Raw genomic sequence first — 17,398 nt, 5'->3', positions numbered from 1 at the left:
ACTTACCTGCGGTTCTGTCGGGGACTAACACGGGGGTCTTGGCTTCCTGGAGAAGCAATGCTTTAGACAATAGACAAAGGTTAATTTAAACTCTGCGCTACGCTTTTCAGATGCATTTGCCTTTGTGTTGATTTGGATAAAACGGGGTAGAAATGCCCAAGATAGTAAAAAAAAATGGAAAAAACAACGCTTCACAATGACGTACAACACAAAAACAAACATAAAGGCGAATGACAGAACTGCGAATAGATATTTTTACGCTTAGTTTTGTAAATCATCCCTCCAGACATCATTTTTGTGTCTGTGTCAATTGTAAAACAAATCACTCTACAGCAACATTAAAAGAGTTACAGTCAAATATGCATATTTTAACAGCAAAGTGCCTCACAACATCACCGACAGTGAGAAGAAAATTAATATGAATACACAAAAGTAGAAGTGAGGCACAGCTCAGTTCATGAGTTTTTTCTAAACAGAGCTATACTGGAAGGTATGAGGGATCTGTGGTTACAATGTCACATTAGAATGTATTATTGTACTACTGATTTATTTAAACCTATACTGTATTTTGACATTCATAACCTCTAAATCTAGGCATATGAAATGTACAATGTGCTCCTTGTTGTCACACACACCGCACCATTATTTACAGCAGTTATTGTGTAAGTTCAGTCCGGCTGCAGCGATAAGTCCTTCCATGTAAGCAGCAAGGAAGCCTGATGTAGCCTCTACTCATCTGGAACATTCAGTTCTCTACCTACGAACAGGAAAGCAAATGTCCAGTAACAGATAAACGCCTACACTGTGATATGTTGATCTGCAAGATTCTCCTCTGTATAGAAACTCAGTTAAAACATGGAGCACACTGTACACTTCACGTCTTACATCAGAGGTTACAAAAGTTACTATATGATTCTCAATAAATGATTATCAAACGAATCATTTCAAAGAGGAGAGAGTGTGATAACTCATTAAGGATTGCCCGTTCTTTTCCTGCCAGTTTGCTTTTTGTATGAATGAAACAAATGATGTGTCAGTCACTGAGGTCTTCATGTGGAGACAGAGCCAGGCGAGCTGAATCTGAGCTGATCTTAACCAACCGGCTGCTGTTTCAGCTTCACACTGAACAGACAGTTATGAAACATATCTTCTAATCTGATCCCTTTAGCTTTGTCACTGTTTGCATGTTAGCTCAAAGCACCACTGTGTCTAATCGTGCGTACCTCCTGTGCCATCACTCATTTTTAAACAGAGGCGTAGAGTAATTCAACACCTGATGACAAGACAGAGAATCATATGCAGAAAGCAAGTTTTCAGTTTCATAGGCGCTGGCTCTGACACGCAGACACGAGTTTGAAGGTCAGCTTTAGAAAAATGAATTTGGAAAATAGTTCATAGGTTTTAGATAAGAGTTGAGATTGGAGCTGTTGGAAGGGTGTGACAACAAAAACGATCATTCGAAAAGGATCTTTGGTGTAAAGTACAGTTATGTGAGACTTTTTGCATGTCCCTGGTTTTTTTCAACAGTTGTCATTTATTCTTCTTGTAGACTCCTTTCCATCCTTGGTAGAGGCTTAGTGGTTGAATGTAAGGCTTGGGCTCTCTCCTTTAGAGAGGGAAATACTGGTCAAGCTTTGCAAAGGGGAAAGGTGATCTGATGGTCACAGAGGAGGGGAGGCTCTTATTGAACAAGCAAATAGGGAACCTGCAACAGTAACTGAGAACTAGTTTAATACGGACAACCACAAGAGCTCCGTTTAGGGTGACAGATAGAAATGTAGGTTATTAAACACAACTTAAGTAGAAAGCCATTTCATCATTTTCAAGAACAGAATAATTCATACAAAGACCTGGTATTTGTATATCGGACCACCAGCAAAAGGTTTGATGAAAATAACAAAATGTTCTCTTGAGGTGCAATATGTAAGAGTTTTTACTTAAAACAGAACAGTTATGACGTCTGTGTAGTTTGTTGCAGAGCCATCTACTGAAGTTTGCATGTTAACCAGCTAGCACTGAACCGTCCATTCCAACGTTACTGGCGTTGTAAACACCAACACTCCATGGTCCTTCTCTGAACTCATAGTCTGGACTGCTAGCTGCACGGTTAACTGAGCCACCTCGCTAATAGCAGCTACTGTTAGCAGCAGTTAGCAGTTACTCTAGCAATTGAAATCACAGTCCATTTATTATAAATGTTTATTTTGTATTATTTCATGAGTTTGCAGGGATGTACACACAACTTACAAAACTGAAAAGGGGATAAAATTACTGTTAGTAGTCATGTGATCACTTTACTGACGTGCACAAGTGGATTGTATTGTTGAGGGGGGAAATAAATACACATTCTTACTTTTACAGCAGCCACATATAAATGTTTCCCAGCTTTAAGTTTGCACTATAAACTGGACTGTGTTGAGTTTGACAGTATCGGTGATGTGGGGAAGGATATTAGTGGGTATAAACAGTGAGCCTCTACACCTATCTCAACAAACTAATGATTGCGTTATTTATCCAAATCCATAGAAGCTTCTTTTGTTCGCCCTTGACTGCTTTGTCAATAATGCACTTCTACTTGCTGCCTCATTCACCTTGTCAAATTCAGTCTTTCATTGCTATGGCAACAGTTCAGATGTCTGACTTCCCTCAAGGCTTCAATGTACACTGGGTGATGAAGTTTACCGAGCCAGACAGCATTCTGGAAGACTCATCTTCAGACTGAAGAAAAGCCTCAAGAGGGAAAAAGCTGCGGGAGATAAATTGCAGGTGCCATCAGCTCCAGAGGGGGGCGAACTAAACAAAGCTTTAGGCTAACACCTCATCTAGAAAACCGAGAGAAGAGAGAAGCTTCTTAATAAATTACAAAAAAATAAATAGATTAGGAGAAAAAATACTTTATTAAAAAAGTATGGGTCCAGATGAAACAAGGCAATGTTGTTTCTTACAATCACACAGACCAAACAGCTTTTGCAGACAAACATTTGCATTGCAGAACACAGTGGCATAACAACCCTTCAAACAATCAGTGAAAAGATTTAACAGAATATAAATTAATTCTTCTAGTCAGAGACTCATGGTGATGTGAAGTCCAGAGGAAAAAGGACAATATTCTTCAACTCCACTTTGAATTTAAATTCAGAAATAAATTAAATTCATCTTTAACTGAAAAAAAACATTCAGGTTCGTCTCATTCGGGAAAATTCAACATGTGCATTATTCCTCAAAGACACCAGGTTACACATCAAGTACAAAAAAGTCTATACAGTATGTTAGAGGTCACAATAGTATTCAATAACTATTATTCATAATTGTCTTCTGATAGTTTTCTAAACTATCACTGGACAATTCCCAGTCATTTAGATTTTTTTCAGTAGCAAGTTTCAGTTTTCTCAGAAATTCTCTTTTACATTAGTTTCATTAATTATTACTTTGGCTCAAAATAACTTCAAAAATGCAAATGCATTTTAAATGAATACCAATTAAAATTTGCATTTGGTGTGTGACAAAACCACATGACCCAGTGCACGTTCAGTCAACAATTTGAAAATTGACATCCAAACGATTAACATGTGACTTTTAAACAAAAAAGCAAAACAAGCCAATTGTAAACCGTTTACACATATCTTACACATGACCAAAATGTACAACTTTGTTACTTTCATGTTCAACATATACGCACAATAATCAAAAATCTGTGCTCTTCATCTACAATAGAACAATTCAAAAATACAACACAACCAAACACAAAGGAAAGGACAAGTGCAAAATCATTTTAATTTAATATGCAGGTGTTTGACTAAAAGTTATACAGGAAAAATGTGTTCACAGCCCAGTTAGAAGTAAATCTATCAGAAGCCTTTCTTTTGTAAATATCATATAAATATGAACATTTCTTGTTAAAAATTGGAAGCAACAACTTTTTATATTGCACTTAGCTTAGGAGTTCTACCCCTAACAAACGAGCTGTGAACAAGATATCTATAAGATATAACAGAACATTAAACAGTTTATTTCTGTAGTGAGTGACTGCAACATGTGTCATTTGTTATGAGATATATATGACCTTAATATTAAAAATGTTGGCTTGAAACTGTGTAACAAAACATCAGGACAGAGTTTGACAAACCACTTTGTCCCATCTGAATATACATAGAAAAGGCAATGGAAAACACCAGCGCTGTGAAAATGTGACACTACAAAGAAACTGTACAAATTTCAAAACTGCATCAATACAGCACAGGCTTAACTTGCTCCTCTATGTCCTCAAATTTTTGACTAACAAAAAAGTATTCTCCACTGGGGAGATTCGATGTACGCTACACAGTCACAGTAAGTAGATAAGACATGGCCCTCTGTGTCTGAGCAGCATCGACTGAACAGTACATGACAATTGCACATTTCACAGACCAGTATTTAAAATGCCAACAAGCATCAGTACAACACTTGAGCCTTTTAAATCAATTACACATGCACCTGTGTTCATAGAGGAGCAGTGACAAACCAAGGCAAAACAATGCCATGCCACAGAAGCCAAAATATTTTTTCAAGCCGTCATGAATCACTTGATATTCATTTTTACCATACTGTCTTCTTGAAACTCCAATCGCATGGAGGTACGGTGCTGAAAATCTGTCAGCTGACATCTGTGCTCTCCCTAAGACGTAACCAACTGCCAGAAAGATGATGTTTTCTGGTGTTGCTGAGTGACCTTCAGGTCAATGGACTCGACAGAGGCCAACTCACTCTGCAGATCACAAGAGAACAGCAGCAGGAGACTCGTGAACCTTTCATCCCCAGTTGTGGTAGACGTAGAGGCCGGCAAACAGCAGGTTTGAAGCCAGGCTCATCAGTAAAAGTCCCGGCCAGATGAGACGCCTCACAAAACCTGCAGATTTCACAAAAAAGCTGATTAAAGTCATCGTTCATAACAGATTTGTCTTCACTTTTATTTGGGAACACTTTATAATAACTATATTTAGTAAATGCTTTACTTAGTCAATTAAAGTGTAGTTAGTTGTTTTCCTGTTAACAAACAATGAATTGCTTTAAAACCATCTGTTAAGCAATTGTTTGGCTTAAAGTTGCAACTGACGTTAACAATTTGTAAAAGGTTAAATACTGCACAGCTCATCCACCAACATTTGGATTCTGACTATAATACTATAAACTATAGGGCATTAGAATTGCTCAATAACATATAGTGTTAACAGTTCAATTACTATTTACTCAGGTTTACTTAAATAAACATTTACCATTTACTAATGATTGTAATTGTAAAGTGTTACAGACTGTTTTATTGGTTTCTTGGCAAAATTTCCCTCCAAAAGGTATTGATTAAACAACAAACAAACAAATAAAGCCCCGGGACCAAGATGATGTTACATTAGACAAAAGTCATGCCACCAATATTTAACACAATTTAGGACAAAGGGTCCTCCGGTCATGTTAAAATCAGACCGTTACCTTTCGGAGGAGGGGTGCTCTCTAGCCCCTGTGTAGTTGTACCAACCAGGCATGCTGAGGACTCTGAGGAGCTGCCCCGCCTCTCGTCCTCTTCAATCACTGTGCCGTCTCTCAACAAAGAACTCAAATCTGCAAAGAGATGAAACCAGTAAATCATTATGGCATAGATAAAAACGCCTAAACATGAAGTTATTAATGAATGTGAAATCTTTTCTCCCCATTACTGTAGGACTTGAGAATGTTTTACTTTGCCATCTGGTGGTGGTATTATGAATGACACAACAATGCATTTTATTACAACCACCTAACAAACATTTTACTTTTAACAGTGTAGCTGTAGCTGTACGTACCATTTTGGCTTTGGAAGGGTGATATGTCATGTGAAAAGCAGCCGCTGTAGATGGAAGAGCTCTGCTCCACGAGGAAGTGTGACGGAGACACAGGTGGGGACATGAGCGTGGGTTCTGGCTCTGCTGAAAAAAGCCGGAGCCTCTGGCCACTGATGTTGAGGCGTGCAGGGCTGATGAGGGGGCGCCGATGTCTGGCAGAACCTGAACTGGATGTAACCGACCCAGCTACTGAAGGAGTTGGAGAGGGGCCCGGGGATGATGGGCGGCTCCCAGACTTCAGCGAGAAGTAGTCTGGGCCAAGAAAAGCAGTGAAATGTCAAACAAGTACTCTAGAAGTGTTAGTGGAGTTGTGAACACAGGGATGAGTTGAGATCACAAAACGATCGGAATAAATACCTGAAGAGGGGGAGTCTTTGTACTGTGAAGCTGGTCTGCTTCCGCTAAACAAGTAACCGGAATCTGAAAAAAAGAAATACAATTCAGCACAACAACATTCCAAGACCTTCCTTAAACAAATATTAGTCAGTCAGTCAGAAACTGAACTCCAGATAAGGCTGAGCTCAACCTACTTAAACCTAAACATAGGCAGCGTCATGTTGACACGACAACTTAAAAGGTTAGGGGTGACCTCTTAGGGTCGTCTGTAATATCATTATTTTCATTATAAATGTTAAAACGCACTTTTTCCATTATGCAACATGCAATCCTTAAACTCAAGGACCAAACATAATATTGTTTGAGACACAGAGCTAATTACTGTTACAACGCTGAGAATTTCCTGTTGGGCTTTACAGAGCCTCCGGGTTAACAACTGAATCAAAGGACTCCAAATGTTATTCTCGTACAAAATGCATTAATTCAAGCACTTTCAATGAGCCATTTCTATTTGTCAAAATGTTGTCTATTTATGTGCAAAAACTCTCAGAAACTTGGGAATGCTGACATACAGATAAGTAGAGAAATTGCAGTGTGTTAGAAACTTAATGAAGCTTCCACTTTTTTAATGAAGATTTTATGTTTTTTAAAGAAACAAAAATGAAAAAAAAAACCCAGCATAAGCACATAGGAGCCAGAAAGAAAAGCAAAGCTAGTGAATCTTATCAAAAATAAATCATGTCAGTATGCAAGAAACCACACTGGACAAACAACTCAAGATAGAACATGTCTGAGCAGCTGTGGGAAGTCATGCAACAAAGACAATAGGCAGAAGAGGGCTGGATATTCCCATCTGTGATGAGCGACTTGGGGGAGGGGGGGGGTTGAGCACAAAATGACATGGCATACAGTTCTAATAAACAAATCACAATGCATAGACAGATTGGAACATCAGAAGAAAGAATGCATAGATCTGCCAGCATCAAATTACTAACATTTCATTCACTCCAACTGAAGAAAACAATTCTAGAGTTACCTGTCCTGCTGAGGGAGGGGATCGTGCCGAGGCTGAGGGCTCTGTTGAGGCGCCCAGGCAAAGAGGAGGGGGATGCCTTGCGCTCGTGAGAAGTCTGTTGGCGGTTGATAAGCTGTGAGAGGTTGGGGGGCGGGGCGGGGATGAAGGAGTCTGCCAGGTCAGGAGACAGGAAAGGAGACTGGCTGCTGAACGGGGGGGCTGCAGAGCTACCTGCAAGGTATCTGCAACACAAGAGCAATGAACGGTCTACTACCCAAATCAAATTTCAATTTGTGATTTTATGTATAAAGTATCTACTCATCTGCTCCACACAACTGTTGATATCTGAAATCAAATCAATACACAAACTAAGAAGCGTACAGCTCTGACAACAATTTAATGCAAGCACTTATCAAACGACAGCAGCTACAGCAAGGCTGTTGGAGAAATCTTGCTGCAGCTGTCGGGACACACGCAGCAGCTGACAGTGCCTGCAGTCAGAAAGCTCCAGGAGAAATGCTGCCCAGCAATACAGCTCAACGCTCTCACATTTTCATAACAAACAGACATGGTTTAGTAGTTTCTATTCAGTGCAGATCAAGCTTCATAATTCTAGGGGAAGAAAAGAATCACAGCAGCCCTTACTAACAAGCTGAGTTTTCCGTGAACTTCAATGCTGTGTGGAAAAGTCAACTCTGTCTGAAACTGAAGAGAAACCTTCACAGGTAGATCCGATGGTGTGTTTGTGTCGAAAACAAACAGAGAAGTCATATCCGTTTACTAGTAGTTTATTAAATTCCATGTACAGCAAGCATTCCTACAAAGTGTTTAAATTGAAGCCTCACATTCAAAGCAAGACACTCAATTTCAGCACTCAACAGACAGCATGTTTTATTGGGTATGTTGCAGGAAACCTTTCCACATGGACGGACCTCCAGGCTGCTACAGAATTCATACAAACACAGTTACTGATCAAACTGTGATATATTTAATTAGCTTATTCATACTTTGACGGGCAAATTGCTGCTTGAAATGTCTAAAAAACTACTCAAATTTGGCAGAGTAAACTTTCAAAGTATTGAGTTTTTAGTGTTTCTGCAACACACGTCTAAAACGCACACACACTTCTAAAACACTTAGGTGTGACACGATCACATTTGTTAGCTACATATTGGATATCATTGATAACACAGTGCGGTAAAAACAGTAACATTCACAGCTCTATTAGTAAAAAGGTTCTACAGCGATCACTAAAACACTACAAATATGTTTTTAAATGGCACCTTAAACTTATGGTTAACATACAAGTTTGAATGTAGTGCTTCTCGAGCTAAATGCTTGACACAAATCAAGGTCAATAGTCAGACAGCTCATCAGGTAAATACAGGAATTCTCTAAAACACACACACACACACATATATGTAGGCAGGTACTCTGGCTAAATATTATGCATATTTCAAAGCATAATAAACATGAACACTGAAGGTTTATAGCAAACAAACTCATTAGCACAGCATGTCAAACTTTGGCAAAGATAACACTTTTAAAAATGTACCTTACATAAAACCAAAAAATATCATGGCCACACAATGAGATGCCGACGGGCTTGAGCTTCAACACAAGTCCATCAAAATTTAAATACACACAACTATTCTCCAGTATGGTGGGCTTTATTGACCTCCATCAGGGAGGATGAAGGCAAGAGAGAATAAAGCATTGGTACTAGAGAACAGTTGTAAAGCGCGTTTTAAATTTGATTAAATATGATCTTTGTTAAGAGATTAAGATGCAGCTTTTAACATGGTGCGATTTATAAAATGATAAAAAAAGACGGCGATTCCGAGTCATTATTGGTTGATACTACAGGACTATGAAGCACTGCAAAGCTTTCATCAGATGTTGTTATAACCTACAAACAGCATCTTTAGTATATTACATTTGGCAACACTCTTGCTGAAAAAGAAAAAAAAAATAATCATAATTTAAAGCTTTGACACTACTGCACCAAAGGCAGTGGTATGAGAATATAACCATCTACAGGACAGCATGAAATGCAGTTTAACTGCTATAGTACTCTACCCACTAATACAATCTACAAACAGTCTACAGCCATTAGTTTGTAATACCTTTTCACATTACAGTATAAATATCCCCCTGTACTCACTACATTTTAATTAAGTAAAACAAAAGAAGAAATATTTTGGCAGGGTGTTAGGGCATGCAACAAGTACGTCCAGTGTTTTCAGTACATCAACAGGTTAGAATATTAGCAAAGGTGAGTTCAGTACAACTGGAAGTAAGCGACAAAAGAGATAAACAGGTCTAATATTTTTAGCTGCAAATTTCAACCAGGGCAAATTTGTTTTCAAATTGAATATGAAAAATACGACGGACCTTGAAACTGTACAAATGTGAGAAAGAAAGACATCTTTATCCACTGTTTCTGAGTTTGTAGTGGCTTATCTCTCATGAGCACAACATGTTAGGGGAACAACTTATATATATCACACCTTAAATTAAACAGACTCTTGGATGCTCATGCTGCAATCTACTGAACTCTGAACTATTGACCTAAAAATGAAAAAGTGCAGAGGAATGGACATCCAAGTACAGCATGGTGCACAGTGATCAATTACCTTTTAAACTTTCATCATTATTTTTCTCTGTCGTGTTTGTGCTATATGCTGTCACACCAACTTTGTCGTCCCCATTTGCATTTCTATTCAGTTGACTTATGCTTGACAGACATCTTTGAACGCATGCTGTACAAGCCTACTCCTCCGGCCTCTTTTTTAGTGGCCCAATATGTTAAACCAGCTTTTCAGCATTTAGATTTGAAGTTGGGAATACTAACTTGGAAATAACGACTTCCAGCTCGCAATGGATTACCCACATTAGACTCAAAATAATACTTGCATGACCTACATGCGACCAGCCAATAACCATATCTAGTTGCAGTGTTGAGCACTTTTTAATGTTTGCATATTCAAGCCCTGGTATAAGGCCACGGGAAACTACTACTGAGACATGATTACCTCAAGCAAATGTCACCTGGTGGTACCACTTTTAGGCATCAGCTTACAGCACAGAGGGGAGCAACAGACACATAATACAAGTGCAGTATAAAAAGTAAAAATGTTTTGCAGGGATCACTGGCTTACAGTGAAAGGCCTGCATCATGTCGAAGCAGAGGGAAAAAAAATTAAGCATGATCCAATAGAACTGACAGAGGCACAAGACCACAATACTGGCAACAGGAGCAGAGCTGCAAACAACAAAACCTCTGAACTATTTTTAGAAATACATTGATAAACTAGTGAGTGCTTCCCCGGGCAGCTAAGTGTTTGGGTTTTCAAATGGCAATTAGCACATGGACCAGTCCCCGCACACTTCTGTATTTTAACATTCATGTAGTTTTTTTGTTAAAAAAGAAAAAAGGATCTGTTACAACTATTTATCATGACTACCAGAGTCTGTACTTAGTGGGCTGTCCGGATAAAAATGCAATGGCAGCCACTACACTACAAACGTTACCACTTCACACATGTAAAAAGACTTTCCAGCTGTGCTTTAGGAATCGATCAGCTGCTTCAATACTGATGTTGTATTCCTAAAAGATTCCTTACAGACAGTTATAAATAGTCACTTCAGAGGACTGATGAAATATCCAGGGTCACTCTTCGTACACAAATGAAAGATGATGCAGGAGGGAGGCATGTGACTGTTGAATATTAGACAAATCACATCTCGAGTATTATTTCATGCAGCTGTAGTTAGTGAGATAGGTAGTAAATAATTTTAAACCTACAGCTACAAGAGCATATTAATAAATAAATGAATACAATCAAAAGGCTGTTATACATTCCAGTACAGTCAAGAATACAGAGTTTAGTACTTGTTAGGTGCTTTAATATTTATCTCTCACTATGTTGTTTATTACTGTTGGGTTCTTTACGATCACATGATTCCTGACAGATTCCCTGCCAGGTCCAAAAATAGGATATCTTTCATTGACACCTTCATATCATTCAATCTTATTTCTGTGCAATAATACCCCCAACTACAAAATTACTTAAACCTCTAAGAAATTAAATACACCAGGCATCTGTAGCCCATGAGTGTGAGAACTGGAAGGGGAGGTTTTGATGTGATTGAGCAAGCAGTCTTTTGTTCGTATCATGGACAACACACACAGTCCTATGCTTTAAGTTTGCCATTGACATGTCACAACCTCACAGTCATTCGCACACAGCCGTAACAGAGGGAAGTAAAAACAGACAGTGAATTAAAAACAGCATGCTCTTTGTACAGTTGTACTTCGACATTGGCAACACTTGGTGATGAATGTGTTTTGATCTGGTTTGAAATGTAAAAAATCCCATGTTTCAAACACAATTATAACATTACCGCTCAAATTCTGACCTTCGATATCGGGCTCTTCTTGGACCCAGCGGTTTGCGAGTTGCCACAGCAGCGGCAAAGCTGACGAGGCAGCAGAGGGACAAGGCGCTGAGCTTGGCTGTGTCCATCCAGTCCAAGGCAGCAGTAAAGTAGCTCTCAGCCAGGTAGAGGCACAGGATAATGAACCACAGGACAGAGGCCACCGCATCAATTCTCCTCAACCTGAAAATGCAGCGACAGATGAGCCTGCAGAGTTTGTCTGACGACCCTTGGAAAGGAAAGGAAATTACAGAGGTGGTGACTGCTTACCTCACAGGCCCTGCAAAGAAGATAGCAGTGAGACAAGTCAACAGGCCAACAGAGACTACAGCCAGCTGGTTGTCTCTTCCGAACTTCCACAACAGCTTGGCATTTTCTTGAGCCTTGTCTGGGATCAGCTCCAGCAGACTCTGCCACACAGGCACGCCTCCACTACTTTCCTTGTCGGGGGAGGATTCGTTGGAGGGTTTGGGCTTTGGCGGAATGACCCCACCACTTAGTGTCTGCGGGCCACTGGTTGAAGTACGCTGGTCCGGCAATTCACCGAAAAATGTGGAAACAAGGAAAGCACATATCAGGAAGCCGAGGACCCGCAAGAGGATGACCCCCATGGGAGAAGAAGTAGAATAGGAGCTCTGTGGGCGAGATAATGTTTTTTTAATTGAGACCCTTGATATTTTTATGACACATGAAATTCTACAAGCTGCACAAAAATTAATGTGACATGTCATATTTCGAAAAAGGCAAAAATACTTATTGGGAAAGTAAAGCAGATATGCATTCTCACTTAAACTGTCTCAAAACAAGATATGCATTTCAGACTATACTTACTACTGATGTAGGGGAAGAATATCACAATCTTTTCTGTGCTTCGTGTAAATTTGACTTTGAGTGCACTGACCTTTACAAAGCCCTTGTCGGATTCCCGGCTGCGTCGAAGCTGATGGTTTAGAAGCACTGTTCGAAGTTGCCTGTTTTGATATTTGATGTAGTACTCCACAGCTGTCTGACATGGCCTGCATAACTTATAGGTCTGCTCAAGGTGGTGCTTGTAAGCCTCAATTTCCTCATCGTAGTTCTCCTACAGAACAAACAATGATACATTTCGTGTTTAGTGTTGTAAGTCATGGTAGCAATAAAGATGGTGTCATAGTGAAAAGAAAGGAGCACAGTACTTACATCGTCCCTCGGGATAAATGAGGCCAACTGCTTGATCTTTACAGACTGGTTGGTATTGCACTTCCTGCAGAGCAGCATCTGACAGTTGACAAACTGCAGTGTCTTGGGTGTCTCAGATGAGGGGAGGCCACCAGATACTCCATGGTTCAGGTGCTCCATGTACTGAGCTGGGATGGGTTTGTTGTAATCCCCATTCTGAAAACAAGACAGATCAACACAAGATTGATATAAAGACTTAAACCCTACTGCACTTGCATCAAGAAAAAAAGTGTATGGATATGCAAAGACTTCAACCTTAGAAACTCACCTCCTGGAAGCCATTATACTGGTCACAGTTGGGACAGTCCCAGCAGTTCCTGTTCCCATAGGGCACCACTGTGTTCTGATTACAGAACCAGCAGTTCACATTTGCATGAATCGGCTTCTTCCTATAAAAAAAGTGGAGTTCTTACACGATGCAACATAACACTGTTAATTAAACCGAAAGGTGCATTTGTGACGTGCAGATATTTCCCACAATATGTGCCGCTGAGGTGGATAATGAGTAAGTTGAGTGGACTGGCTAAGTTAAATCATGGCAATCTGGAAAAAGTTTGCGGTGTTATTTCGGTAATGCGTAGACACAAAACAATACAATGCGGTTATATGTCATACACTTTGTACACAGCACACAACAAACCGTTAAAATACGTGCATACCCACTGTCAAAACAATTTGTCGCAACGTGAGTGGCACAAAACTATCTACTATCAAGTTAGTTAGCACCACGGCTAGCAAAGTTAGCAGTCGTGCTAGCATATACAAACGGACGACTCCTACAGCGTAGGGAATGTATTTGTACGTTTACTGTTTGCAAAATTATGTCTTGATTGTCACATTTATGAACCCGCGCAGTTAATTTCAAACACTGTTTGGTACCTTGCAGGACCCATAACGTGGATTTAGCTGAAAACATACGCCGCGGTACAAAACCTTCAACTTACCTGGTGGCAATCTTGTATATCAGCGCTCCGCCTGCGACGACCGCCGTAGCGCCGACTCCGCTGTACATTAGCTCAGGATACTCCAACAGAAGTTGGTTAAACGCCTCCATTTCCACCGAAATTAGCAGTAAATAAACTAGCAAAACATGAGAAATGTAGTGTAACTGTACCGCTAAACACGGCGCGAGAGCGCACGCGGCAAGAGGATCCCCTTTTGTTAACGCCCATGTAACGGAAGCGGAACACACGTCATCGCTTGGACGCGTCCCAATATGTTTTTTATTCTTTCTTTTCGACTTTACTGTTCACTAAAATCACTCATTATTAAATTGTGTCATATAAAATATACATCTTAACCATAATATGACTGTTTGGGTACATTGCTTTATTCTAAATAGATATCCACCACATTGTTTTTTTGTTTCTAAGCAACACGTAGTGTGGTAGACGGGGGGGGGGGGGGGGGGGGGGGGGGTATGATAGTGTTGGAACGTGGCAGGGGACCGTTCCTGTCATATTTTCCCTCGCTTGCTTTAAAATCCTGATACGGGATTTAAAAAAAATCAATTAAATTATTATTTTCAATTGTAATTACGCTCGGAGACATTAGTTAAAGATGTATTTTCATTCTATCAATGTGGTATAACAGAAATTTTATCTAATGTCATGACAAAAACACTGACATGACTGACATTAATATCCTCAAGTCAGACAGAATGCTTGATCTTTAATGCTAGACCTGCTCTGTGTAAAATAAATCTATTTAAAAGTGTCAAGAGTTAACTTTTATCGTGATTTGGAGTTGTAATAAAAATACAATGGATTGGGCTTAATGGAAAATGGAGATTAAAAAGAGAAAACAAGAAAAACATTAATAACAATAACAATAATTCCAATGAGAGTATTTCATGAAAAAATAGCATTTTATTTTTAACAAACATGACGTCTTTTCACATCAGGTAAACATTCAAATAACACGGAAACTGATCAGTGCTTCACTGTCACAAACTATTGCATAGCAGCTCGGAGAAAAGAATAAAACCAGAGAAAAGAAATAAATAACATAAAAATACGAACATAAAGGCCTGCAAAAATTATTGACAAATATATATAAATATTAAAACAATCAAATGTAAAAAAAAAAAGAAGAAGAAAAAGTATAAGAAAAAATTAAGTAAAGTTTGCTTAACATAGGGGGCATCAGCTAAGCCTCAGACTTAAACCAGCTGTCTTCCAGCAGTTCAGACTTGGTATGTGACATTTCTGAAGCATAATACAGAGCGCTGACAATAATTAATCTGCATATGAAGCAGTAACTTACCAGGAACAAATTCATGACCAGCTCATTTAACCATTTCAAAAAAAAATAAAAATAAAAAATTAACAGTGAGGACATTGAAAACTCGTCAAACTACCCAATAATTAACTTTACCTGACACATGAATGACAGCCGAACTGAAATGATGAAACAGGTGAACTTTGAGTCAATGATGGCTGTCAGCGGCTCAAACAAATCAAAACCTCACAGGTCGAACGGGTGAGGGAGCGGCGCCTCCGCCTGCCTCGCGTAGGAGGTGAACTGCTGGTAGTTGCACGGCACGGAGACGGTGCCTCCATCCGGGCTCATCGGCTGGGTCACTCCGCCGTAGGGACACCCGTTGTGGGGGACCAGCACGGGCGGGTGGCGGTGGTAAGCGGAGTAGGCGGTGTGGTGGAAGTGGGCTGGCGGGCAGTAGGAGCTCACCGGGGGGCTGGGGGACATGCTGCGGGGTGCTGGGTATCCGGTCTGGGACAGACCCCAGGAGCTCACGTAGGGCTGCAGGTAGAGATGCTCGGGGTACTCCGCGGGGCTCCCGCTCAGGTAAGGCACGCTCGCGGGTCTGAAGGGCTTCCTCACCCTCCTCCTCCGCCGGTAGTTCCCCTTCTCGAACATGTCCTCAAACGCGGGGTCCAGCATCCAGAAGTTGCCCTTCCTATCCGCTCCGCTCTCCCTGGGCACCTTCAGAAAACACTCATTTAATGATAAATTATGTCTTATGCTGTTTTGCCACCCTTTTTTATTTCTCTCAAAGTACGGAAACTTTTCGACGATGAAGTCGTAAATCCCGGCCAGGGTCAGCCTCTTGTCCCGGCTCTCCTTGATGGCCATGGCGATGAGAGCCACGTAGGAGTACGGCGGCTTCTCCGTCTGCTCGGAGTCCTGCGCACCTTCGGGCTCAGGTGGGGGTGAGTTAGAGCTGATGTCCAGGAGCTGCACGCCCTGGTCGGCTAGGGGTTTCTCCTCTGCGTCCATGGCTCAGTTGTCCGCTTGTGCTGGGGCAAAAAAAGAAGAAGCTGCAGTGTGCCGCTCAGCAAGGCGGCGCAGTGAGTGTCCGCAGGTGCACACACTCCTCCCACAGGTGCAGAGCGCAGCACCCAGCTCCTGCTTTCATCTCGCCGATTTCTCACACTGTTGATGCCACTGTGAGAGACTACTGAGCAGCATGTTTATGCTGAAGAACCGTGTTGTAACATTAATTCAAATATTCCCACTCTGGAGTGAACCCATCAAAGATTACCCCGCCCAGAGCCTTGTTAACATTATTGCAACATTTGCCCCCGAGGTCAAATGCTGTCTCTTATTAACAGCATTTAAAATGACAGTTATGTTCAACTTGCAGTTTTATAATCGATTTTACAGACAATTTGACGTTTAGAGATTTGATCATTTAATTCTTGACAGTTTGTACATTTTTGTGATCTCCAAGCAGACATGTGACTCAAATCAATTAGTCCAAGTCTCTTGTCGGCCCATTTTGTCTTGGACAAGAATCCTCATTCTTCTGCAGTATCCAGTCTTTATAAAGACAAAAGGGAAAGATAATGATGTCATCGACCAATTTATCCCCCCAAAATACAAAGATGAATTGAATTTCTTCATTGAGATTCAGAGAAATAAATGTTATTAAACAATCAAAAAAATATTCCCTAACATCTCCTTTACAGTTTCTATTTATGAGTAAAGTAGATTTTTGAGTCTCATTTGCAAAAGAAACTGATGCTTTGGGGTTGTAGAACGAGTCGGCTGCCTTCCAAGTTGAAATTGAGTCACAAGTCATTTTTTTTGTTATTTCAAGTTGCAAATCAGTAAAACTGTGGCTTGAGTTGACTTAAATCCAAGTCATGATGTCCAAAGTGAGGCACATTATGTGCTTTTCATGATTATCATTTAAAATCTAAACCCTTAGAAAGATAAACACTCAAAAAGCTTGTTTATATGTTAACATCAGGAACATCAGCCTGACAGGAAACAATGTTTAATCATTAGTGAACGAACAAGTCTTGATTTTTGTTTTTGACCAGTTATTGAATTTCTTCAAGCTGCAGCTGCATTCATTTTCGTATAGATTAACCAAGACGCCTGTTTTAAAGTACAGTATATTTGATGCACTTTGTCCTATAAGCTTCCAAACGGAGAACACTTAAAAAAATCTGAAATCAACAAACCGTGCCTTATATTTTAGGCTATGTTTGCATTTACAAAGATTTTCTTAAAGCTGTTTTCGTGAGATGTTTTTCCCAATGGTGAACTAAAACAACCCACTGAGCAAAAA

The 17,398-nt window shown here is 40.1% G+C and overlaps 2 protein-coding genes across 3 annotated transcripts; both read right to left on the bottom strand.

The window, feature by feature from the left end:
* Positions 1-2,874: 2,874 nt before the first annotated feature.
* Positions 2,875-14,032, bottom strand: tmem201 (transmembrane protein 201). Of its 2 annotated transcripts, XM_030423360.1 has the most exons (11): positions 13,806-14,032; positions 13,130-13,250; positions 12,823-13,017; positions 12,545-12,724; positions 11,914-12,278; positions 11,626-11,826; positions 7,225-7,445; positions 6,210-6,272; positions 5,814-6,104; positions 5,464-5,592; positions 2,875-4,885 (listed from the first exon to the last, which is right to left on the bottom strand). In XM_030423360.1, the coding sequence occupies exons 1-11, from the start codon at positions 13,913-13,915 to the stop codon at positions 4,788-4,790; spliced, it is 1,974 nt and encodes a 657-aa protein (XP_030279220.1). In that variant the 5' UTR covers positions 13,916-14,032; the 3' UTR covers positions 2,875-4,787. The 2 variants fall into 2 exon arrangements, with proteins under 2 accessions (XP_030279220.1, XP_030279221.1); XM_030423361.1 differs by lacking the exons at positions 2,875-4,885; positions 5,464-5,592; positions 5,814-6,104; positions 6,210-6,272; positions 7,225-7,445 and having other exon boundaries at positions 7,976-11,826.
* Positions 14,033-14,698: 666 nt separating this feature from the next.
* On the bottom strand, positions 14,699-16,223 carry foxl2l (forkhead box L2-like). The gene has a single exon (XM_030423615.1). It carries the CDS (start codon positions 16,096-16,098, stop codon positions 15,328-15,330), a length of 771 nt encoding a protein of 256 aa, XP_030279475.1. The 5' UTR covers positions 16,099-16,223; the 3' UTR covers positions 14,699-15,327.
* Positions 16,224-17,398: the final 1,175 nt, after the last annotated feature.

Source organism: Sparus aurata, chromosome 7, assembly GCF_900880675.1.
Source record: "Sparus aurata chromosome 7, fSpaAur1.1, whole genome shotgun sequence".
NCBI lineage: Eukaryota > Metazoa > Chordata > Actinopteri > Spariformes > Sparidae > Sparus > Sparus aurata.
This window is presented reverse-complemented; position numbering and strand designations above follow the sequence as displayed.

Bases quoted from the DNA above. Each gene is read 5' to 3' on its own strand.
- tmem201 (XM_030423360.1), bottom strand. From the start codon at position 13,915: ATGGAGGCGTTTAACCAACTTCTGTTGGAGTATCCTGAGCTAATGTAC. The intron at 12,279-12,544 runs GTCAGTGCACTC...TCTCGCCCACAG, and splicing joins CCGACAAGGGCTTTGTAAAG to AGCTCCTATTCTACTTCTTC. The intron at 6,273-7,224 runs GTAACTCTAGAA...TCTTTTTTTCAG, and splicing joins CCCCTCCCTCAGCAGGACAG to ATTCCGGTTACTTGTTTAGC.
- foxl2l (XM_030423615.1), bottom strand. From the start codon at position 16,098: ATGGACGCAGAGGAGAAACCCCTAGCCGACCAGGGCGTGCAGCTCCTG.